Source organism: Neopelma chrysocephalum, unplaced genomic scaffold (genome assembly GCF_003984885.1).
Source record: "Neopelma chrysocephalum unplaced genomic scaffold, ASM398488v2 Primary Assembly neopelma1_138, whole genome shotgun sequence".
NCBI lineage: Eukaryota > Metazoa > Chordata > Aves > Passeriformes > Pipridae > Neopelma > Neopelma chrysocephalum.
In genome coordinates, this window is record NW_020897800.1 from 1,749,141 (window position 1) to 1,773,508 (window position 24,368).

A 24,368-nucleotide genomic window follows, 5' to 3' on the forward strand; every position below is an offset into this window, starting at 1 on the left:
GCCCTTGGGATTTGCAGCGTGTGCTCGGCCAGTGCAGACGCAGGTTTATTTAGAACCCCGTGCCAGCCTCTCACAAGGATTCGGAGGTGGGAAATGGGAAGCTGTCTGCTCTGTGTGACGCGTGTTGATTTATTTCTTGGTTTAATCTCCACTGCAGACACACTACCTCATTTATGGGAAGGGGTTTCAGACGTGGGAATACTCCCCAGCCTATGCCATCCGCTCCTATGCTTACCTGTGGCTCCATGCCTTGCCAGCCTGGTTCCATGCTCGAGTCCTGCAAACCAACAAGGTAAATCAAGTGTGGAACCTGCTTTTGTGGGGAATAAACGTGTGAAAACAACTGCTTTGTTTGTTGTCAGGGAGTTCGTGTTTACAAAACTCTCCTTTGCTGACAAACATCGACCTCCCTGGGAGGATTTAGGAGGGTTTGTGAGTTTTTACAAGCCCGGTTTGTGTCCTGTGCCTTCCTCACACTCCAATCATGTCTCCTAGGTCCTTATCTTCTATTTCCTACGATGCTTCCTGGCCTTCCTTAGCTGCATTTGTGAACTCTACTTCTACAAGTGAGTGTTAGAGCCTGTCTGCAGTGAGTGTTTTGAGTGCCACGCACAGGAAATACACTTTGAAGCTCATGTGTAGATTGGGCTGCTTAGAAGTGAACCTTGAAAATACGTGTTCTCATGATAACTTAATGGAATACTGGTGAGAATTCCACAATTAGGACAAAACTGTGCTCTCAGAGCTGCCACCCACATCTCCACTCCAGCATTTTGCTGACTACACTCATTTTCTCACCGACAGCAGGGTGGGAGTGTTGTAGACTGAGCTCTGCTGGAGGAGAGTCTGGTGCTGTGTTTGCTTTCCATAGTGAATTTTACTGGAACACATTAATTGTTGCTGTGTATAATCCATCTGCCAATGCTGTTTACATCCACTAAAAGCAGTAAATCCTTAACATACAATTATCTTGTCTAAGCTGGGTTAGACTCTGCCTCTTGGTTTGTGGTTTTCAGGCTGTTACCTTGCGTTTTTTTCTGTTGGGAATGATCTGGTTTTGAGGATCTTTTTGGTGTCCGTTTCCCTCTTGCTTCCCCAGGGCTGTGTGCAAGAAGTTTGGGCTGCACGTGAGCAGGCTGATGTTGGCCTTCCTGGTGCTCAGCACGGGGATGTTCTGTGCTTCTGCAGGTAGGTTTGCTTGTAGCAGTGACTGTGACAGTGACCTTGTCCCTGGAAACCAGAGGCAGGGCCAGAGAGAAGAGAAGCCACAGCTCTAACACATCTCTAACATTGTGTTATGGACCTCTAGTCTGTGTTTGTTGTGGTTGTGTTCTGCTGGAGGCGTTTCTCGTGGCAGATGTGATGGAATAAGTGTTGATTCACATTATGTTTTCTGTGTTACATGTTTCAGTTTCCTCTTTGTTTCCTGCTTGTTTCTGTTGCTGCCTCCTGTCTCCTGGCTGTGCCTCTTAAACAGGGTCTTGGCCTGCCTTCCTTGGGCATATTTTAACCTAAGGAAGGAGGCTCATATTTTGGCACTGCCACTTGCCTTTGTGTCCTGTCCCCTCTCCCTGGCTGCACCCCTTTTCCCAGCCACTTGTGTAAAACCCCTGCTGTGGGTATGAAGTGTGAGGAAGCTGTGCTGACCCCTTTCCTCCCTTGTGCTGCAGCTTTCCTGCCCAGCAGTTTCTGCATGTACACCACGGTGGTTGCCATGACTGGCTGGTACATGGACAAGACCTCTGTGGCAGTGCTGGGGGTGGCTGCTGGAGCCCTCCTGGGCTGGCCCTTCAGTGCAGCTCTGGGGTAAGGAAAGGAAAGCTGGGGAGTTTTGCACTTTGCCTGTTTGGGGAGAATACAGGGGTGGAGAGCTGGAGGAAAAAACTCTCAGGGCCTGAGCCTAGTCCGTGCTACAGGCTTCCATAGCCCGAGTTCTTTGCTTTTGGAGGACTTAGGTTGGGAAGATTTCCTGATATTAGTACACTGGGAGGGTAAAGCCTGAGTTGGATGGCTGGATGTGGAGTGGAAGCAGAGGCCAGTGAAGGGATGGTTCTCTCTCAGCTTGCTTTGGAGGGCAGGAGAACCTGCAGTGGGGAAAGCCAAGGTCTCCAGCTGACAGCTGGTCTCTCTTTCAGGCTTCCTATTGCCTTTGACCTGTTGATACTGAAGCAGAGGTGGAAGAGTTTCCTCAACTGGTGTGTGGTGTCCTTGATCCTGTTTTTGGTAAGTGCCTGTAGCAATGCAGAGAGGGAATGGATTGGGCTTGTGACAGGAGGGATGAATTCCTTCAAGAAAATCACGTGGAGCTTTAGTGCAGCCCAGCCAAAAGCTCCTGGCACTTTAACTAACAGCTGCTTCCTTCCAGGTGCCCTTGGTAGTGGTGGACAGCTATTACTATGGGAAGCTGGTGGTTGCACCTCTCAACATTGTTTTATACAATGTCTTCACCCCTCACGGGCCTGATCTCTACGGTGAGTTTAAGATAACAAGCCAAGAAGGGAGTTGGGAGTTTTTCTTGCTGCTGTGACCCCCCCCAGCTCTTGATTGCCAACCCTTTTTCTGGGGCAAAAGCTGCCTGCAAGCTCCACGGGCTGCAGCTCCAGCTTCTGGACACGGGATGTCTCTCTCGAGCTGGGAATCCACAGGACACTGTCGGGTTTCTCCACGCCGTGAGTTGGTTGCTGCTTTTGTTCACTTCCCAGTTCTGCAAACCACCGTGAGGTGTCTCAGTGTCACAGCACAGAGCTGGCAGTGTGTGGCTGCTCAGTGGGCACAGGGGACACCTGTGTGTGTTTGTGAGATCTGATGGAGTTCCTGGCTGTTGTTCCTCACAACCAGGGTGCAGAAACCTTGGAAGAGCGGGTGGCAGTGCAGAATCTGTAGTATTTTTCAGTTCACATTGTGTCTCTGCAGCCCCAAGCCCGTGCTGTGCCTTGGGAATCCCTTTGTTTTTTGGCAGTGTGTGCCCTGGGCTTTGCTGGCCGGTGGGATCTGAGGGTGCCATAAGGCAAATCATCTGCCTGATAACTGTGGGACCCAAATCCCAGCTCTGAGCCTCCATGGCAGTGCTGGGAAGTGCTGTTTGTTTGGGAGCTGCCACTGCACTCAGTTGTCCATGAAGAGCAGGAAAGTATTCCATTTCTTGCAGGGGCTGGGGGAGACCTCGGGGTGCAGGGTCCCTGCATCATCCCTGTCCTCTGAGCCCAGTCTGAGCTGTTCCAGGAGGGATTCAGCAGAGCTCAGCAGCAGCAGCAAGGCTCTCTCTGGCAGTGCCCTGCAGCCACGTTTGCTGGTTCATTGGCAGGGCTGTTCTGGGTGGTGCTGAGTGGTGATTTGTCACTTGTGCTGTGGCACAGCAGGGCAGCAGCTGCCTTGCCGCGGTTCCTCCCCTCTGCAGGAGGGCTCTGAAGGCTGTTGCTGTGAGTTTTCTATAAGTAAACTCCAGGCCCTGTCTCTCTGATAGGTTTTGGCGTGGGCCTGTGCCTGACCTTTTCCACACTGGTGCATGAGTTGTTTCCAGAAGCCTCCAGGGACCAATCTGTTCTGAAGTGTTTTATTCATAGTGACATTCATATAACATCCTCAGGCTAGTAAAAGAGCCTGCTTGAAATTGCTCTTTAATGCAGCGTGGCCAGGACAACGCTGTGTGTTTAGAGAGCCTCGAAACACTGGGGAAAAATAACCCCCCCCAGGGGAGGTGAGGGGCTGGCCAATCCCTCCAGGCTTTGGAGCTGGGATTTCCCAACTGTCACATGATGGGAGCAGAGTGACCAGCCCACAGCATCTTCAGTGTTTTGGAGACAAGGTTCAACTTCTTATTTTTCTTTTGCCTTTAGCAATACACTCCTCCTACATAAACACAGGCTGTGCAGTTAGTATTTCCCTGGGGGAATTAGGTTTCTACAGCCAAGGGAGAGCAGCTTCTAAGCATAAAGCCCTAAGCCTGATTCTGAGACTTTGTGAGGTTTTTGCCTGCATGTGTTCTAAGAAATCCTAATTTGTGACCAGAGTTTTGCCCCACTTTCTGTGCCTGGAGCCTCGGCTGTGACTTGCAGTGTGATGGCACTTTGGGGAGCTTTGGGCTGTTGATGTGACACCTTTGCTCTGCTGGGTCCTGGTTCTTCAACAGAGTGAAAATAAATGAAATGCAGTGAGCAGAGTGTTTGTTATACTAGCACTGAATCAGGCTTGCTTAGAATGGGGGCTGTGACTCATGAGCAAATTATTGCAGCTCAGTTGCTGCTGAAGAGCTGAGCTGCAGCTCCTGCCTGCACCCAGGCTGGGCCCAGCACAGGGTGGGGCAGCTCAGCCTGAGCCTATTTTACAGCTGCTCTGCTGTGGCCTCCCCATTGCTGTGGTCAAGGTGGTTTGTCCAGTTCCATCACCTTGGGTGGGAGTTGGATCCCCAGGGTTGCTCCCGGAGCCTGTCAAAGGGCAAAGCATTGTCTGGCTCAGTGCCTGGCAGTGCTTCCAGCTGGTTATCCCCATGGAGCCATTGTGCCAGGGACTGGCTGGGCCACAGTGTTCTTCCCACTGCCTTCATCAGCCCCTCTCCTACAGCTCCAGCCCGTGGGACACTTGCAGGAACTCCCATCTCCTGTCCTGCTCTGGAGGCGATGCTGTGGAAGCACATTCCCATCACTTCTGTGCATGGAGAGCTCCTCAGTGTCCCTCCATGCTTGAAGGATGCTGTTCTGGGTCAGGACTCCTTGTGTGCACTGGGGTTTCTCTTTTTTTCACGCTGCAGTTCCCTCTCAGTTCACCTTGAGTCGTGTGGATGACAGGAATAAAAGCATTTTGCCCTGGGAGGCATTGAGCCTGAATGGCTCTGAATGGGTGAGTCACCACCATCCAGCCTATTGCTTTTTGCCTGCTGTGCACTGTTCTCCTCTCTCTTTTTCTTTTTTTTTTTCCTTTTTATTATCTTTTTCTCCTCTCCAGAGAAGAAAATCCCTCATTGGAGAAGGAGGGAAGGCTCCAATGCTTAGTTTTTAAGGACAATTCAGTCACACTGCAAAAAAAAATGTGAAGAAAGTAGCCTTTTTTCCTTAAAGCTGTGCTTCCCACCAGCTGATCTCTTTATTAGCAGCATCCCTCAGGGGTGTGTTTGGATTATGGATTATTCATGAAGTGCCCTTCACTCCTGATCCCCAGGCTGCCAAGACTAGAAAGAGCCAATTTCCTTTGCTTTCCATAGGGCAGGGAGAAGGGTGACTGCATGACCCCTGCTAGTATCCTTTAAAAATATGGGATTTACCTATAACTGCTGTTTGCTTTCAGTGCTAATAATTGAAAGTTTCCTATATGAACCTCATAGAGGTTGCTTGGGCTTGGCCTCAGTGACTCCAGGGACATTTTATGACATTCCTGGTGCAGCTTCTCCTGGAGTTTGGCTGTGGGAGCTGCAGAGGGTTGGGGTTTTCCTGCCTGCTTTGCAGTTGTCTGATTGATTTCAGCACGGACCCCTCTTTAAGTGGCTCTGATTGCAGGAAATTGCTGTGGCATGTGACACATGTCACAACAGTGCAGTGATTAAAGCCCCCGCGTGTCATTTACTGACTGATTGAGCTAATCACACCCAGGGAGTGGGAAATGTGTGGAGAGGAACTGGCATTCCTCATTGTTAGGGGTTTTAAGCATCCAAATAAATGACAGTTGGATTGGAATGTCTTCGAATTTACATCCTTGGAAGCTCGCAGCCAGTACCCAAGTGTGTCATGGTAGGAGGCAGAGCTGCCTTGCTTCTGTTTGAAGCATATCTTAAATAGTTCTGGCTCTAAGGAGGTACCAAAACCAGCATTTGGGTGAGCTTCAGTGGCTGAGTCTTTGTTGGGGTGAAGTGGGAATGCAAACTCTTTCTTCTTAATCCTTTTGAGAACATTTTCTGCTGACACTGAGTGCACAGGGTCACTCCAGAATTACATGGCAGTGTGTGGCTTTGTGTTACTCCTCTCTTACTTCTCTGCAATTAGGAAGAATGAATTTGGAGTCAAGTTTCCTGGTTTTACAAGTTTCCACCTCCACCTTGCTTGTGTGGTCTTTCTGAATGTGAGGGTGAACCGTGTGTCAGAACTCTGCTGGGCTCTTGGGTTGAGCTGTGACTCAGGAGCAGTATTATATTGATATTGATTGTGACCCAGTGAAAAAATAAGGAGGAAAATAATTTCTGAAAAGGAAGAAAATGAAGTTTCTCAGGCAGATGTGGTTGTGAAATGCTCTGGTGCCTCTATATTGCTGCTGATTAACTCTGGGAGTCAGGCAAAGCTGCTGCTCCATCCACATGTCATTCCAGGCTTGCATTCCAAACCTCTTCTTTCCTTTTTCTCACCCTGTAGGTACAGAACCCTGGTCCTTCTACTTCATCAATGGCTTTCTGAATTTCAACGTGGCTTTTGTTCTGGCCCTGCTGGTGCTGCCCCTGACCTGTCTCATGGAGTGTCTGCTGCAGAAGTTCCATGGTGAGTGCAGGGCAGCTGGGAGAGCCAGGCACAGCCAGCCCAGACCTCAGCCTGGGACTGCAGGCAGAGCTTTAGCCTGCCAGAGAGCAGCTTTGCTTTGTTGGGAGTGAAACTGGGCTCAGCAAAAGTCTTTGGAGTAATAGAAGAGTTCCTGGAGCTCATTACTGAGTCCAGGATTGTTCCTTGCCTCCACCTCCAGAAGAACAAAGTGGTTTCAAGGCTGAATTTACCCATACCCAGAGCGAGTTTAACAAGGGGTGTGGTATCCAACCCTCAGTCTGACATTTCAATAGTCTTGAGGGGGAAAGAAACTGTGTACCTGTTGTTTCCATCTGCTCTGCAGCTGGAAATGGGAACCTTTGGAGTAATTGGGGAACGTTTTTGGGGTTGGAGTGGACTCTTCTGTGCACTGTGAAAGGCACTCTTGAGCTCACAGGGCTGAGCCCTGGCAGGACTGCCCGTGCTTTGGGAAGTGTCCCCAAGGGTGTGGATATACTGAGAGCAGGAAAAGGAGGAACCAGAATATTCCCTGCTTCACGTTGGGCTTTTTCTGAAATAGAATGACATCAGTTTAAACACATGACATTTGGTAAGGGACTCTGGAGAGGAAGTGTGAATTCTTCTCTGCTGTTTTCCTGAGGAAGATTCATCAAGTGTCAGCAGCAGCCTCCAGATTCATCAGTCCAGTCAGTGCTTTGCTCTCTCTCTGATTTTTTTACTGAATAAAAGAAGCAGCAATATCATAATCCCCCATGAAAATGTGTGTTAACGGGTGTTTGCTTGTATCTGTTCCTTGGCTATGACTGACATACTGTCAGGAACCAGTGAAAGCTCAGTAGGAGATCCTGTAAATGCAAGATTTCCTGCTGTTCACTTGGTGTTCTTGTGCTTAACAGCGGGAGCGATTCTGCCAAGTGCTTTGTTCCCATTGTCTGTGAAATGCCGTTGCCTTAATTGCTTAACTCTGCTGTTGGGAGTAGTAAGGGGGCAGAGAAGGGACTGCAAATTGTCAGGCAGCGCAGAACCCTCCTCAGTGTGACTGAAATTCAGGGTAATTGTTGTTATTTTTGAATCAGTTATTTCCTCTGTTAAGCAGAAGGCGCCTGAGAGACCTCTCATGCTGTTATTTTTGTAATGAGGCAATGAGGGTTGTGGAAACTTCAGTCCACAAACAAGCCTTTGTAAGGGGAGAGGGGGATCCAGGGGAGATCCTTTCTGATCTTTGTGTGTACAATACACAGCAGGAGATCTGCTTCTGGCTGCCTGATATGCCAGTCCTTGATGGGTTTTGTCTCTTGCTTGGGTTCAGTGATGCAGTCCCTTATTTTCTGTCCTCCTAAATCTGTTGAAATTGTTGGTATTGTAGAAATCTGTAATGAAAAGTCTGTGCTGACTGTTTAGACGTGTTACCTGGATTTCAGCACCGTGGGTGCTCAGAACAGGCTGTGTTTGTGTCTGAAGGCAGCAGTTTGGGTCTGGAGAACGGGCTTGGGGGGTGAGATGTGACTGTGCAAGGGAGGGAGTGGGTCAAACCCCTCATTTCTTGCGTTGCTGCTTTGCTGAGTTTCTGTTTCTTCCAGTCCAGAACCTGGGCCGTCCCTACTGGCTGACACTGGCTCCCATGTACATCTGGATGGTGATTTTCTTCAGCCAGCCCCACAAGGAGGAGAGGTTTCTCTTTCCCATCTATCCACTCATCTGTCTCTCTGGTGCTGTGGCTCTCTCAGCTCTCCAGGTAAGTTTGAGTGGAACGTGGTTTCAGATTAGGTCACGCCTTTAGGAAACCTGATTTCCAGCTGATTTCTTTTAACGTTGCTTCCCAAAGTTTGGGGACACCTGCAGAATATCCATGCCTGTGACACAGTTCAGGACTGTCCTGTGCAGAGCTTTGGATCATCATCTTTAATCTGTAGCTGGTACAGTTTAATATTTGAACCATGTTTCATGGACAGGTGTTGAGACTGTGGAAGCAAAATGCTCAGCCCTTCTGGTGCTGAAGTGTTGCTGATTTTACACATTAAACCATAATTTTCCTGTGCAGGTTGATTGAGAGTGTGTGGAAAACTTATTATCCCTCTGTAAGATGTGATGTAAAAGCAAAAATATTTGGGATTTCCCTCCTGAGTGTCGTACAGAATGAGCTCAGCTGATAATTCTGGATTTGAGTGCAGCAAAACCAGATCAAATTTCATGGCTTTATAAGGTGATCCCATCAGGAGCTTATATGGGATTGTGTGAAGTGATAAATAGCTGAGAATATTCCCTTGCCACTGATTATTTCGTGGTGGCTTTGGGTTGTTCTCCCATCCCCAGTGGGAATTCCTGGTGGGGAGGAGCTGAGATGTTGTGGTGCCAACACAGCACAACCCCCAGGAGATGCCACGAGGGTTGGTGACATGGTGACAGCATTGGGACCTCCTTTGTCTGGTGGTCAGGGGCAGGAATGTGGGTGTGTAGGATTCTGGTGAATCCTTCATTGGCTTGAAAAAGGAAAAATGATCTTGTTTAGATGCCGGGAAACTGCGTTGGGTACTTGGAGGAGCCAAAAACTGGATGTTTAGTAAATATCACTTGAAGCACTTCACAGAGCAAAGCACTAATAGAGACTGATCTAAACCTTCCCAGAGTCAAAATTATTCATCTTCCCCTGTTCAAAAGGCCCAGGAATGCAGCCATTAGTCCCTGCCAGAGCCTGTTCCTGCTGTTTGGCCTCATCCTGCTGTTCCTCCTGTGTTCTCCTGCTCCTGTCCTGGGCTCCCCACCCCTCAAACCTCTCCCTCTTCCCTCCTGACTGATCTCCCATCACTGCTGGTGTTCCAGTGCCCACCTGGAGTCCCCCAGCTGAGTTTCAGTCCTTGCATCCCAGGACCAAGCTCTGATGTCAGCAGTTCTGTGGCTCTGGCTGTCACAACATCCCAGGGTGGTGGTTTAGGACCTTTGCCAAATATGGCTTTAGAAAAAAATCCAGTGTACATTTCTGCCCTGCATTTTTTAGCACTGCTGGATGACATTTTGCCCAGCGTGGAGTGTCCAGCTGGGAATTGAGAACTGATTGCCCACCAGCAGTCCAGGCTGGTCACTCTGCTCCTCCAGATGTGACTGCCATGAGGAAAATGCAAACAGGGCAAGAGAAACAGAAACCAGCTGAGGATAGGAAGTGAATAACCATAAAGGCAGAGCAGGAGGGAGGGCCCAAGCCAAGGACTGGGTGTATTTCCTTCTGAGTGTCCCCAGAAAGGCTTTTAAATTAAAAAAAACCCAAAAGGCTTTTCCTTTATCGGTTTCAGAGTGGCTTTGTGGGTTCTTTCCTCCTCTTCAGAGCTGGAGTTGGTGCAGGCAGGGTAAACAACTGCAGGTCACCCAGGAAATCTGGGTCATGGAACTCGTGCTGGAGAGCAAGTCAGTGCAGGCTGGAAAATGAGGTCTGGCTGTGCAGGGCACTTCTGCAGTGTCTGAAAGGTGCTCCTGCTTCACCTGGGAACAACCCAGCTGGAGCACTGGTAGAGAGCACTTTACAGCTTTGAACTGAAGCCTGCCTGGGGAAAAGAGCTGAAAACTTCTTTAAATACCCTGAATTTAACTTTAAAAATGTGACTGAATTTCTGTGCGTTTCGATGAGTCCAAATTAAAAAAAACCAAAGAGCAGAGACCTGGAGGGAGATGCAGCCACTGCTGCAAGGTCCCCATGGAAGACAGGATCTTGCTAAACAGATTTTGAGTAATTTTATGTCTCTCTTTTTTTTTTTTTGTTTGTTTTCTTTTTCGCTCTCTCCTCAGAAATGTTACCACTTCATATTCCAGCGGTACCGCCTGGAGCACTACACGGTGTCCTCCAACTGGCTGGCCCTGGGCACCGTCTTCCTCTTCGGCCTTTTGTCTCTGTCCCGCTCTGTTGCCTTATTCAGAGGTTGGTGTTTTGCAGGAAATTGGTGTTTTACACCTGCCCTGTGCTTTCCTGGGCCTCTGGCTTGGCAGGAGTTGTGCTGCTTCGATTCCGGCGGCGGGTGAAAATCAGGAACCTGAAAAAGTTTGGATGTCGTTGCTGCAGGGAGGGGAATAAGCTTTAATTAATTTAATCACCATTAATGAATGATTATATATGTGTGTCTATGTGCACATTCATCCATACATATGTATATGTTCACATATGTATGAATAAACCACTAGAATCTCACAAATCTGCCCCTCACCTTCAGCCAGCACAACTCTACTGATATAAAAATGTACCCAGACTGGTATTAAAGCAGATACTTCAGCTTTCAAATACTTGAAACAGCATTTTCCCCATGTAAAACTTGGAATTGGGTGCATATGTCCTTAATGGAGATGGATTGGACATGGTCCTTAAGAACCTTCTGGAATCAGAACCATGCAGTGAGCCTTCCCACCTCAGTAATATGTATTTGGGTTTTTCCCAACCTCAACAATATGTATTTGGGTTTTGGACACTGCCAGGACAGGAAAATGTGAATAAAGAATCTATGCTTAAAACAATCCAGCCGCTCTTTAGCACAGACAATTCATTTATTCAGGAAGTTGCCAGTTATTTGTGAACAACATTTTTGTAGGCTTTTCCAAAGCAGCCACGTAAATACCCCTCTTACTCTGATTTTCTGCCTTGCACAGGCTACCACGGGCCCCTGGACCTGTACCCAGAGTTCCACAGGATTGCCACTGATCCCAGCATCCACACAGTGCCAGAGGGGAGGCCGGTCAACGTGTGTGTGGGGAAGGAGTGGCACAGATTCCCAAGCAGCTTCCTGCTGCCAGAGAAGTGAGTCAAAGGCTTTCATGTCAAAGGCTTTCATGCCAAAGGCACAGTTTGGCGAGGGGCACTTCTGAGTGTTGTGGGAGTGACCCTCAGGTCTCAGCTGGCACCAGCAGGTGTCCTTGGCTGTGCCTCTGGTGTTCCCCACACAAAATATCACTGGATTTTCCCTGTTCCCTGCAGTTGGCAGCTCCAGTTCATCCTGTCAGAATTCAGGGGCCAGTTGCCCAAACCCTTTGCCAGGGGCCCCCTGGCCACACGGATCATTCCCACGGACATGAACGACCAGAACAAGGAGGAGCCATCTCGATACGTGAGGATTCTGTTCCCATTTCCTTCTCCTTACCTTGCTGTGTAATTCCTTACCCAACTGCATGATTACTGTTTAATTTGTATTAATATCGTGCCCATGGCTGGGTGTCCTGGGTTAAGCACCAAAAATGTGATGGTTTGACCCCCCACACTGGGTCTCCCCAATTTGTTTCCTGAGGGAAAGTTACAGAACAAAAATGGTCCCTCTGCAGCCCTGGGAAATTTCCCCATTGATGTTTTGAATGTTTTCTGTTTGCATCTCATCTGCCCATTTAAAGGCATAATAAAAGCAGCAGAAGAAGTGATAGTTCCCAGTTGTTGCAATTTTGGGTTCAGCAGAGTGTGTGAGCACAGGAAGGTGAACTGAATGAGTAGTTTGAAGTCCCCCACAGAAAATATTTTGAAATTTTGCTCTGTGCTTTCATGTCTTTTTAAATATAGAAGGATTCATCACATTTGCAGCTGAGAAGGAGGAACCTAATTTGGAACTCCACTGAAACAATTGCATCAGTGATTTCAGTGGGAATCTTTTAAGATAATGTACACTGGTATTATTGATTGATGCTTTTAATGTCTGTATTGTGCTACCTAAACAAAAGCAGTGCACACATATGAATGTTTTAAAATCATATTAATGATATAAAAATATTTAAAATTATTCTTTAAAATGAACAGGTTCAATCTTGGCAGTCTGCTGGGTTAAATCTCCCTTCTTTTGAGGCTCATTATGCAGTTACTGGAATGGGAAGGAGGCGTGTTCCCACCTGAGAGGAGCTGTCTGCTGCAGTGCATTTAATTTATGAAATCTTTAACTGTGGCATATTTTTAGCACAGACAGCTGGCTGGTGCTCAGCCTGTGACTAATGGAGCAAAACACACTTTTGTTTCATGCTTGTTTCTTAATGTCACCCCACAACTTGGTTGTTTCTCGTGCAAGCAAAAGGGGGCCAGAACATTAAAAAATTAGCCACTAAATGTTAATTTTAAATTTGGGTTTAAGGCTTTTTCTTCTGACCTGCTGGTAGCACCAAGAGATCAAGGCATTTTCTTGAGTTGAGTGAGCTTGTGAGTGCAACCCAGATTTAAAAAAAAATAGGACTGTGATAGTGAGTAAATCTAAATAGCACAAGTCTGTTGGCCATTTAAAGGGGAGAAAACAAATGATTCAAGAGGATTATCTGAGCCATGGAGCTTCAAACCCATTAATGGCTTCAGAAACGGGGCTGATCTCGTTGTTTCAGGTGCAGGTCTCTGTTGAAAATGGAAGGGTAAATCTCAGTGTTCCTGTTGCTATGAGACACTGGGGAGAAGAGTTGATTTGATCTTGTTTTGCAGTTCTTCCTTTTCCTTAATCACGTTGAGCAGCACTTGCCTTGCTCTTGTCCTGCTGGGGAGGTGCATTTGTCCCTGGAGCTGCTGAGGAGGAGATAAGGAGCATTATTTCCTACAGAAATGTATCCATGCAGGACCAGCAGATCAGGCCTAAAAGCTGAAACCGTTGACAACAACTGACTTCAGAGGAAGTTTGGGTTTTTTTTGACCACTTACTTTTCACTTCTAGACCCCAGTGAGAGACAGCAGCAGCTGTGCCCTGAGCTCCAGCTCTCTGCTGTGCCCACTCCTGTTAGTCAGGGTGGCACCAAATTTAGCTCCCCACCACTCAGCACTGCAGTTGCATCAAAGAAAGAGGGAGAGTGGGAGGAGGAAAAGGAAAGGAAAAGCGAGGAGGGTGGGATGTAATTTAGAAATCCCCTGCAGCTTTGTTCACTGAATGGTTTCTTTGCACAGGGAAACCTTTTGAGGTCTGTGCATCACCAAAGCCCAAATAAATGCACAGGTGCTGTGTTGGCCCTCTGACCAGGATGGATGTTATCCTTGGCTTCAGTGTAACTTCTAGGAATGCTCTGTGTTCACTTGGAATTGTTCAGGGGAAATCTTTCACCTGCCCTTCTAGGGGAGAATTTAGAATGTGAGATTAGTCCTAGTGCTTGAGGCAGTAACTTGCCTTTCTCTCAATGATTCTACATCACTTACAGGAAAACTTGGTTAGTGCTTTGGGAGTCTTTTTGCTAATGAGCCAGAACCTCTCCCAGGGCCTGGAATGTTCTTCTCACACAGTGCAAGGAGTGGATTCAACATTCTCCTCAGCCGAGTTTCCCAGGGTGTAATTTCATTTGCCACTGAGCTGTGATGCCACAGAGCCATCTGGTATCCACCTAATTAAATTGTTTTCAGCCTAAATCGTTACATTAAACCCCAAAGGTGCTTCAGAAGAGTGATTTCAGGCATGTCCAAGGAAGTTTGCAATCAAATTCTGTGCGAGAATACAAGACTTGCCATGGGATGACAAGACTAAAGCACTCAAATGCTGTGAGCTCTGCAGAGTTAGCAGGCTGTGGGGGTTGTGTGACCCTTGTGGGTACCCCATCCTGGTCTGTGTGGATCCAAGTGTTGCTCTGTGTGTAGCCAGACGAGCTGGAATTGTGTGCAACTGGTTGTAAAAGGCATGAAAGATGAGGTGAGCGAGCGATTTCTTTTGCAGGAGGCTGTCAGGGAGGCATGAACTAGGAAAAAGATTCAGTGCAGACAGCAGGAGACATTTCTAACCATAAAGACAGCAGAGTGTTTTGCCTGGGGAGCTTGTGGAGTCAGCATTGTACAAAGTCTTTAATAGCTAATTAGACAACCACTGAGAAAAGCACCAACAGAATCGGTTCTGCCACCTCTGTGACTTGACAGTTGCCCAGCAAGGGAAGCTGGCAGTGGTCCTGCCTCAGAGAGGGACCTGAGGATGCTCCTCTTGTGAGAAAGCAGCCTGTGTTCCCCCAGAAAGGTTTGGCTTGAGCATGTTCAGAACAGGTTACCGTGTATCCTGCAGGAAGCCTTTCCCCTGCTGCTGGAAATTTAACCCTCTTCCCATTGCTAAGTAACAGAACAGGCTGTATAAATAAACACAGAGAGCCAGAAACCAGCAGGAAATAAAGCACAAGGATGTCTTTCTTTCTGCAGATTGACATTTCCAAATGCCACTATCTGGTGGACTTGGACACAGCCACTGAGACCCCCAGGGAGCCCAGGTATTCCTCCAACAAAGAAGAGTGGGTGACCATTGCCTACAAGCCATTCCTTGATGCTTCCAGGTATGCTCTGCACATCTGGGGGGGAGGTCTGGCAGGGCTGGGCTCTCTGCTTGCAGGAGGAGTTGTGTACAGGGAGGAGAGAGGGTGACAAATGCCAGTTTGAAGTCCAGTTTCCAGTAAAGGCAGCTTGCTGGCCACAGTGGAACCTTTGTCAGACTTGTGCCTGCAATATTTATGACCTAAGTGGCTTTAGAGGGTGCAACCAGCTGAGGAGGGTGGTGAGAAGGATTATTTTTAAAAAGAATCCTCCCTGTGCACTCCTTGCTGCTGAAGCAGTGTTTTTTGGTTTGCTCTCCAAAGAAGGGAGGTGGATGTCATCTCCTCCCAGCTTCTCCTCCCAGCAGACCTTTGAATCTGCTGCCTTGTTTCAGCCAGACTCAAGGCAGGTACAAGTCAGTCTCAGAGGGCACGAGCTCTTCCAGGCTTCATGAAAGCTGGCAGGCAGAGAGAGGAGGCAGTCAGCAAGGGCACACCTTTCTTAGGAATCAGAAAATCCGTGCAAGAGATCCCTGTTGGAATCTGCCCCTCGGTAGTTCTGCTGCTCACTGAACAACCTGCCTGTGTGTCTGAAGAGCAGCTCCTGTGAGAAGCAGAGGTTGGGTTTGCTCTCCTCCAGGCTGACAGGGAGTGAAGTCAGGGCTGTCAAGCTGGGACTGTTGTTAATACAGAAACCCTCAGCTGTGAGGGGGAGGTTGTTTAGCCACTGAAAGCTCTGGTCATGTCATTGTCATACCAGGACAGAGGGGCTGACTGGAGAAATCTCTGTAAAAAGCTCACCCAGGGTTCAGTGCCCTCCTGTTTGCTGTGGGAGACCTTATTACTTCCTAGTGCAAGGACCCTCCAGGGAGTGGGGCTGGTAAGGGCAGCTGAGCAGAGAGAAAGAGTGATAATAATGGTAGAGCAGCTCCCAGGGGAGCTCTGATGTTCCCAGCCTGCTGACACAAACGGGTTTCCTTGGCAAGGCCTTTCCTGAAGGATGTTTTCCGAGAGCCCTGCTGTGACATTTTGGGCAGGACTTCAGGGAGGGAGAACGAGGTGGCCAAAGAGTCTTATTGGTGAGGAAAGAGAAGCATCTGCACAAGAGTTTTGCAAAGGACTCCTCGTGCAGAGCGTGTGCCCTTAAATGTGCGTTTCTGCTTTGAAGGCACGTTGGTGTGTTTTTAGAGCTGGTTTATCTTGCTGTTCTCCACTGAACAGCCAAGCTTTGATTGGTTGGACCTGATCTAAAGTCCTTTGAAGTCAGGCAGGTCCAGATGAGCCTTTAAGACCCCTTGGGGATGTAATTTGCTGGGGGTGCTTTAGAGGCAGCTCTGCTGCAGAGGTTCTACCTGCCTGATGAAAGCCAAGTGAGTTATTCTGCCATGACTGAATGTCTCACAGACTTCTCCAGGATGTCCTGGATTCTCTGTGGCTTCTTTCAACACAGAATTCCTCATTTTTCCTGTGCTTGGCTGATGTTTGGTAGATGGGGAATTGGTCTGTCTCATGGGCTTTTTGGGTTATTGCACTTCCAGCCCCCACCCATTGCCTCTGAATTTTTGATTAAAGCTCATGTGGGACGTACCACAAACCACTGCTCTCTCTCCTGAACCCATTTCAGATCCCCTGAGAGGCTCAGTGCTGAGTCCTTATCACTCTCTTCTCAGCTTTAGTGCTGTTTCCACGTAGCCACTGACATTTTTCTTCCTTCTCTTTCCCCCCCTTCCTTCTTGATAGGGGAATTTCCCTATTTACAGCTAAAACCCCTGCATCCTGCCAGGCACCCCTGGCTGGCTGGCCCTCAGGAATTTGGCTGAACACACAGGTAGATGTGGTGGTGGAGCTCTGCTCTTCCAGGGGAGATGCTGTCAAAGCCCTTCCTGCCAGACGAGAGGCTGGAAACTTATTCCCAGGCTTGGCACTGAAAACCTGTGCAGTCATTTTGATTTGATTTACGATGCTGTGTGTTGCATTTAAATCATCCAAACACCAAGATCCCCGAGCAGTGTGTTCCTGGCTGGCTGAGGATCCCTGCAAGCCTGCAGCCAGACTCCAGTAGCCCACTCAGTTCTGTGTGTGGTCCTTCACGTGGTCTGCCTTGGGAAGGGAGGCTGCTCGTGGCTGTTGCTGCTGGGAGTGATGCCTTGGCTTGTTGTAGCAAAGGCATCATCTCACCACGGAGCAGCAGCTCGTTGTGGGAAGCTGGGAATCACAGGGAGATCCTGGAACTTCAGAGCTCTGAGCCTGGTGATGGTGAGATGGAAAAGGCAGAACATGAGAGGTGGGAAAGGGGAGCAACTGCCTGGCTGAGCTGCCCCAGATCATCTGAGGGTGAAGGGGATCATTCTGGCTGCTGTGTCCTCCTTGGAAAAAGCTGCTGGGATAGAAGAGGGTTTGCAGAGCACGTCCCAGGAGGAGACGAGGAGACTGGGCAGCCCCGTCCTCATCCCTGCTGGTGTCACCTGTCAGCCTCCCCTGCTCCCATTCCCGTCATTCCCGGGGCTGTTCCTTATCAAGGCAGCACAGCTGGAGCAGAGGGGAGCTGTGGTGCCTTCAGCAGTGGAGGAGGCCAGGTTGCCATGGCAGCAGGGCTGATTTCCATCCCTGCTGTTCCCACCTCCTGCAGTTCCAAAGGCTGAGCTGTGCCCTTGGCAGGGGGGGCAGCTCCAGGGCACAGGGCTGGGAAGGGCTGGGAGGGCCTGGGCTCACCCAGGGGGTATCACTGAGGGGGGAGAGAACCAGGTGCATCTCCCCAGCTTCTCTCCCTGAACCTGTTTCCCCTGGAGAGGAGCAGTGAGGCAGGAACAGCTGCCCAGCAGTGGGCACAGCTTCCCAGGGCAGCTCAGGGCCCAGTTCCCTGTCCAGGAGCAGGGAGAACAAACCACACGAGGCCTGATCTGCCCTGTTTCGAGCCAGTGTGGCATTTAAAGGTGTCACAATTATAATTGGATGCTGCAAAAAAAAGTCAAGGCCCCTTTTACCAGCTCGTCCACAGCAGCAAGAGACATTGGAGAGCAGCTCTCTTTGCATTGCATTTCTCATCATTTTTGTCACATATATTTTAATTTCTGTCTGTAATCAGGTCCTTGGAGAAGAGCAGGGTGGATGAGTGACTAGGGGGCTCAGTGGGATTTGGTGTTCCCATGGCTCTGCCCTTAAACCCTCCCTGTGTTGCAGTTTCCCATTTGGTCCAAAGGTTTGTTAGGTCCCCTCTTATCTCCAGGAGCTTGTTGGCAATGCATGAAAGAGTAAGGAGCTTAAACTTCAGAACAGCAGGGGCAGGTAAATACCTTTGCATTGTTTTGCACCCAAGTGCTGGAGTTTTGCTGCAACATCCATATAAAGGTTTCCCATGGCAAACGTTCACAGTCGGGCTGTCGAGCTCCGAGTGCGTCAGAGCATTTCTAAAATAAGACAAGTGTTGTTTGCTTTGGTTTTCTTCCCTGAGTGTGCCTGAGTCGTAACCTGCATCAAATCTTGGGGCTCAGGCAATTCCCAGCAGGGGCAATGACCCAGGTTTTGCAGCAGATGAGGGGGGCAGTGGCAACTGCAGCCCTGCCTGGTGGTTCAGTGAGGTGCCAAGGTCTGGCTCACCCTGCAGAGCCTGGCATTAACTCTTGTCCTCGTGTGGAGATGGGAAAATCTCATGTGCAGGTCTGGTGTCTGTCTGTCTGTGGCTGCAGCAGCCTTTGTTTGCCACCCCAGCCAGCCAGAGGGTTCTCTGAGGGCATCCCTGGTGCCCCAACACCATTTCAGGGATGCAACAAGTACTTGTGCAGTCCAGGAAGGTGTTTGCAGCCCTGACAGGGGAGAAGGTGTGGAAATCCCAGCAGAAGCACTTGTGTGGCTTGGTTTGATTTTGATATGAGACACCAAATTTGGGCACTGCTGTCTGTCTGGGAGTTGAAAAATCCATGGTTCTGCTGCAGGGGAGCAGTGACACAGTTGTAACAGCAAGTTGTGTGCTAGAAATGAGTGAGCCAGAAGGATCCCAGAGCTGGTAGATCTCTGGGGAAACCTTCCCAGGGTCAGACACACAGGTTGAAGCTGCATCAAGAACTCCTTTCGTGCCCCAGAGTGCTCACATTTCTGAGCATGTCCCTTCCCCCCTCACCAGAGCGACACATCCCTCAAATCCAGCACCTGCTTCCACACAGTGGTTTGGAAATGTCTCTTGCTACCTATGAAATAAGTGTAAAACCACTGTGAAAAATGCAGATTTGTGGGTTTTTTTTAATAAAGGCTGAGGAGGAACAGAAGTGTCCCTTGGAGCTGGGCTGTGAGGGAGCTGCCAGGGGAGATTTCAGGTTTGCAGAGCAAAAAAAAAAAACAACCAAAAACCCCATCAAGCACCTCCCCACCCAAACCCAAACTGCAGCTCTTGTTCTTTGAAAATAAATGACCCCAACAGCTCAGTTCACTCCTGCTGAACTGGAGGCTTCTGGGACTCACTGTGAGTCTCCCATTGACGTCAGCAAGTGCAAATGTAAATCTCAGCTGGCTCTGATAAATGGTGCTGCTAATTGAATTAGAGAGCACTCCAAGCCACCAGCTAATTATGCTCCTCAGGAAGCTGCTTTGCCAAGGTCCATTTAATTCTATATTGGCTGAGAGCTCCGAATCTGGCACAGAAAAAGGGGAAATATATCACAGCTCCCCACTGAGGAGCACATATTTCTCCAGCTCTTTAGGCTGAGCCGTCTGCTTGCTCCAAACACTTGGATTTTCCATCAAAAAAAGTAAAATTCTTAGTGAAAAGTGAACGATTGGGTCACCTTGTTGGAGCAGATCATCACCCTGGTGTGACAAGGGACTGTCTCATTCCCTGTGTGTTGCTTGAGTTGTTTTCCCTGCTTCTGTTTTACAAGGAGAAGTAAGGAATGTTTTGAATTACCTCTGAGGTACAAAATGTGGCACCTGGAGGAAGTGCAAAGGTTAATGGGTTTGCAGAGAGCTTTGATCCTGAGCTGCCTGTGTGTGCCCATGGCTGGAAGGCACTGGGTCCTTCCTGCCCCTGTGGTTCAGCTTCCTCCTGCCTCTTCCTCCTTCCTCTTCCTCCTTCTGCCTTCTCCTGCTCCTTCCTGGATTCTGCAGTCCCTGGGTGGGGAATTCAGGTTAAAAAGTACAAGCAGGGAGAATCCCCCACCCCTGCAGGTGGCTGCTGCTGTTCTGTGTCAGGCTGTGAATTTGGGAGTGGGGGCTGGAACACCTTCCCTTGGTGTTTGCTTCCATCCCATTCCAGCCTCCTGTGGCACTACCAGAGCAGGAATGTTGAGCTGCTTTCCCTCAAGTCCAGTGGGTCTCTGGCAGAAATAGGCTCAGCACCAAACAGCTCTGCTGGGCTTGGTGGTAACTGAGCAGCCCTGGCTTGACTGGGAGCTGCTGGGAGTGCTGCACTCCTTCAGAATCCAAAAAAACTGGGCAGCCAGACCCCTGGAGTGCTTGTGGCCTTGCTACCAACGTGCTGCTTGGGAGCTGAGTGCTGATGAAGGCTCCTCACAATCCCAGTCTCTGGGGGACAAATTTAGAAGCAAATGCAAATAGAACATTCTATATATTCCCTGTCATCTGTCATCCCAGCCCCTTCCATGTGCCATCTGCTGTCTGAGGTTGCTGAGCCTGACAAAGTGAGGTGACAGGAGGTAAAGGTTCCCTGTCTGACTTGAAAGCTCTGTCATGACTCCCCTGAGCTGGGGGAGCATCAGCAGCCCTGGGAGAACCAAAGCAGGGCCCTGCTCTGTGCAGTTCCAGCAGCAGAGAGAGCAGCCTCGTGCTTGTGTCCAGCCTGAGTCTCCTTTTCAGTGAGAAAGTTGCTGCTGGACAAAGCCTGACCTTACAGCTCTGTTCTGGAGCAGATCTGTTGGTGCCACCATTCACCATATCCAGGCTTCCATGGGCTTTTTGGGAGATGTGACTCTCAGAGCACATGAATTACTGTTTTTAAGGTGCTCTGCCAATGCAAGGAGGTACCACCAGGCTTTTCCTGGATGGTCTTTCATTCCAAGGTGCAGGAGATGCAGGAGCTGCTCGTTCTCAGCTGGATCCCAGCAGGGCTGTCTAAGAAGCCTGGGAGCCTCCAGGGAGATGCAGCTCCCAGGGGCAGTTCCTACCATTGTTCTTTGGCCTGTGTTTCTGAAAGATGTCCAGTGCTGCCTTACAGCAAAACACAATTCAGCTTTCTCCTGAAAAAAAAGTGGCTTGATTTGGATGTGCAGAACCTTGGCTGTGCTGCCAGCAGAGCTGTGAGGATTGCAGTGACCTGGGTCTCTGTGCCATCCCTGACCACCCTGCAGATCAAACCCTCCAACAAGTTGATCTGAAAGACATAAAGAGATAAGATGCAGTGCTGAGGAAGCAAAACTCTGCCACCCCAGCCCTGGTTTCAGCAAGTTGCTCAAATTTTTGAAGCTTTGCAGGGTTCAGTGTCGTTCATTACCTTCCTCCACTGCACATTTAAACCTGGGTTTTACTCTTGGATTACTCAGTGAGAGAATACACAACATTCACAATGTGCCCAGCCAGCACAGCTCCAGCAATTAGCAGCCAAATAAAAGGTACTAATTTCATGCAGCCATTAAGCCCTCCACGCTCCAGTGCTCCACTGGGCCAATTGTTGGAAGTGTTGGAGTTGCTGGAACTGGCAGGGCGTGGGGTGGGAGCTGGCAGCCTGCAGCACCCTGGGCTTTGGAGCACTCCAGCCCTCCTTAATTCAATACCCTCAGCACAAGAGCAAAACTCCCAAAATGCCAGTGGCCAGCAAAGCTTCTGCTGCTCGGACATGTGGGGGGGAAAATGGGCAGCCAGAAAGGTGGGGTAGAAAAGAGGAGATGCTGTGGTGTGTCAGGGCAGGGTCAGGATGGATCTCAGGGAAATTGAGATCTAATTCTTCCCCCAGAGGCTGGTTGGGCACTGCCCAGGGTCCCCAGGGCAGTGGGCACAGCCCCAAGGCTGCCAGAGCTCCAGGAGGGTTTGGCTGATCCTCTGGGGCACAGGGGGTGACTCTTGGGGCTGGGCCTGTGCAGGGCTGAGGGTTGGACTGGGTGATCCTTGTGGGTCCCTTCCAGCTCAGCACATCCTGTGACTGTGAAATGCAGCTTTGCACCTTCCCAGGGTGCCCTGAGGAGCAGGGCCTGCCTGGCTGGGTGACCCCAAAGGCCCCCTGGCTGCTTTTTGGATGTTGATAGCTGGGATCTAAGTTTCTTTCAACAGTTACACCACCTTTCCTGCCCTCTCTCCTCCTTAATCCTGCTGGGATGGATAGTGGATGGTGGAAGAACTGGTCAGGCTGCTGCTCTCTGGTGATGGCACAAAACTGGGCATTTAAGGATGATTTTCTCCTTTCTTTTTTCCAGGTCCTCGAGGCTGCTCAGAGCATTCTACATCCCCCTCCTGTCCGAGCAGTACACGTGGTACTCAAACTACACCATCCTGAAATCCAGGAGGTCCAGGCAGAGCAGGAAAAAGATGGGAGGCTAGAACACAGCCAAACCCAAAGCATCTGCTGACACTCTTGGAAGAGCTGCCCAGGCCATCTCCAGTTCCCTTTTTGAAAGACTGGGCTCCTGAGAACTCTCTGACAAAGACCTGCCCCGGGGTGCTTTGGCTCTGCAGCTCCAGCCAGGGGGGAAGGTGCATCCTCTGCTCTCAGTTCCCACTGTCAGGGCTCTGCTCTGCCCACAGCAGCGTGTTGGTGAGAAGCCATTTGAAAATCAAGCAGCCACCTGTGGATTTTCAGTCCCGTTGCACTGGAAAAGAGAAAAATGGAAAATAAAAAGGAATAGTGACAGGATGAGGCTCTGCTCCAGGTTGCAGTCTGGCACTGGGAAAACCTCAGCTTCTCTCTTGCTCTCTCCTGCCCACCCCTCCAGTGTCCCTCCTCTGCTCCAGCAGTGCTTTCATTCACCTGGGGAATTTTTTTCAGGTAACAATGTTTAGGAATTTTCCTTTTTCTTAAGAACAAAAAGTGGTGGGAAAGAGGAAGAACCTGCCTGACAGTGAACTGAGATGCAGAGTCTCAAGGAATCGTGCACCACTGAGAAACAGCCTGAAGTTGCTCTGTCCAGGAGACACTTTCAAGGATAAACCTGTGCTTTTGGGAGAAAAAACCTCCCCAAACTTAGGAACTGAGACAATTATCTATTTAATGGGATCAGTGTTTGTGTTATCTGTGAAACCATGTGTTTGTCTGCTATTTATAATAATTTTTTCAAGATACCTGTAACATCCTTCGAATTCTAGACTACAGCATCTTAAAAATTCTGGGATCCTCCAGAGAGGAAAAGGATTAATTTATATATTTTTTTTTTTTTTTGCAGTTCTGTTTCCCAGAATAGACAGTGTGTGTTACATGGGTCTCATGTGCTCCAGAGCAATGCTGTGCTTGTTGTGTCTCCATTTTCAAACGTGCAGTGTCACAGGCTGGATCAAGGGGGTGGTTTTCACTCCCATCCCTGGAATTTTTGGGGATGGGGTGGCATGAGAGGGAGTTCTGCCCAAGCTCTGGGGTTAGACTGGGGTGTGTGTGCAGTGCCAGAGCAGGGGGATCAGGCAGCAGATTGAGGTGTTGGGGAGCTGTTTGGATGCAAAGAAAAAATCAGGAGCCTCTGAGAACACGGGTGTTGGTCCAGGAGCAAAACTCAGAGCTGGACAGGTCTCGTGGGCAGGGGGGGAAGGACAGGCTGGGATCCAACAGGGCACTGCTGGGACCAAGCAGGAGGAGCTGGATGAAGAGCAAGGCCTGGGTTCAGTCTGGAAGAGGCTCTGAATGCCCTGCATTGCATTGAGGAGGTTTTTGGGGGGCATTGTGCTCTGCTAAAAGCAGTCTACAAGCATGGGATGGTCACAGCATGGAAATGCAGCTCCCTCCCATTGCACCCCCCTGGATGCAGGAGCAGTTTGGAGCTTCAAAGCTCCAGATCCCAGCTTTGAAGACTTAGGGAACTGTGTGTGGCATCTCAGCCTGGCCCATCTTCAGGGAAATGTCCCCCTGTGCAAACATCCCCCTCCATCAGTGTCAGATGTGGAGCTTTGAGGTTTTCAACCCACAAACTGGTGTTTGGGATGAGCTGGTCTGGGGGGTCAGAGCCAGGGTGACATCAGGGTGTCTGTGTCCAGGGTGTCCCCCCAGCTCTGCCCCTCAGAGGAGTTCACACAGGGCTCTCCAGAGCCAGCAAATCAAAACCAAAACTCTCACCCTGCTTGTCGCCTCTTCCCTTGCTAATCCCTGACCTTAAATCAAACAAAGAAATAAATCCCTGACCTTAAATCAAATAAAGAAACAAATGCAGTTGAAGGACTGGTTGCACCTCTCTCTGGTGCTGTTTGTGTGACTGTTCCATGTTGTCATAGCCCATAACCACATGTTTAATGTGAAAAGACAGTGCAGTAAATATCCATTTTAAATGACTCTGGCTGCTCCACCTTCCTTTCCAGTTGGATTCCTGTTTTGGAGTGGTGGTGGGGAACTGATAACCTGACAACAGTCAGGAGTGATCAGTGCTTTCCAGAGGGATGCAGCAAATGTTTGGTTCCTGGGAGTAACCAGGGGCAATCCATCAATCCCAGCTGAGACCACTGGGAATGAGAAGGTGAAGTGGCTGCTGAGGGTGTTTGCACCTGAGCCCCAGGTGAGGTTTGGGGCAGGAAATGCTCAGGCTGCCCTCATTTCCCCATCACTCCCAAGTCAGGACCGTTGCACTCTGTGCAGAGCTG

At 49.4% G+C, this 24,368-nt stretch overlaps 1 protein-coding gene across 2 annotated transcripts; it reads left to right on the forward strand.

Annotated features, from left to right (window-relative positions):
* The first annotated feature begins 156 nt into the window (after positions 1-156).
* On the forward strand, positions 157-24,062 carry ALG9 (ALG9, alpha-1,2-mannosyltransferase). 2 transcript variants are annotated; one of them, XM_027699437.1, is made up of 13 exons: positions 157-292; positions 496-566; positions 1,100-1,188; positions 1,671-1,806; positions 2,136-2,223; positions 2,366-2,471; positions 6,336-6,458; positions 8,039-8,193; positions 10,236-10,365; positions 11,085-11,232; positions 11,410-11,539; positions 14,548-14,678; positions 22,010-24,062. In XM_027699437.1, the coding sequence occupies exons 3-13, from the start codon at positions 1,140-1,142 to the stop codon at positions 22,131-22,133; spliced, it is 1,320 nt and encodes a 439-aa protein (XP_027555238.1). In that variant the 5' UTR covers positions 157-292; positions 496-566; positions 1,100-1,139; the 3' UTR covers positions 22,134-24,062. The 2 variants fall into 2 exon arrangements, with proteins under 2 accessions (XP_027555238.1, XP_027555236.1); XM_027699435.1 differs by lacking the exon at positions 157-292 and having other exon boundaries at positions 500-566; positions 10,260-10,365.
* Positions 24,063-24,368: the final 306 nt, after the last annotated feature.

Bases quoted from the DNA above. Each gene is read 5' to 3' on its own strand.
- ALG9 (XM_027699437.1), top strand. From the start codon at position 1,140: ATGTTGGCCTTCCTGGTGCTCAGCACGGGGATGTTCTGTGCTTCTGCA. The intron at 1,189-1,670 runs GTAGGTTTGCTT...CTTGTGCTGCAG, and splicing joins GATGTTCTGTGCTTCTGCAG to CTTTCCTGCCCAGCAGTTTC. The intron at 2,472-6,335 runs GTGAGTTTAAGA...CTCACCCTGTAG, and splicing joins TCACGGGCCTGATCTCTACG to GTACAGAACCCTGGTCCTTC.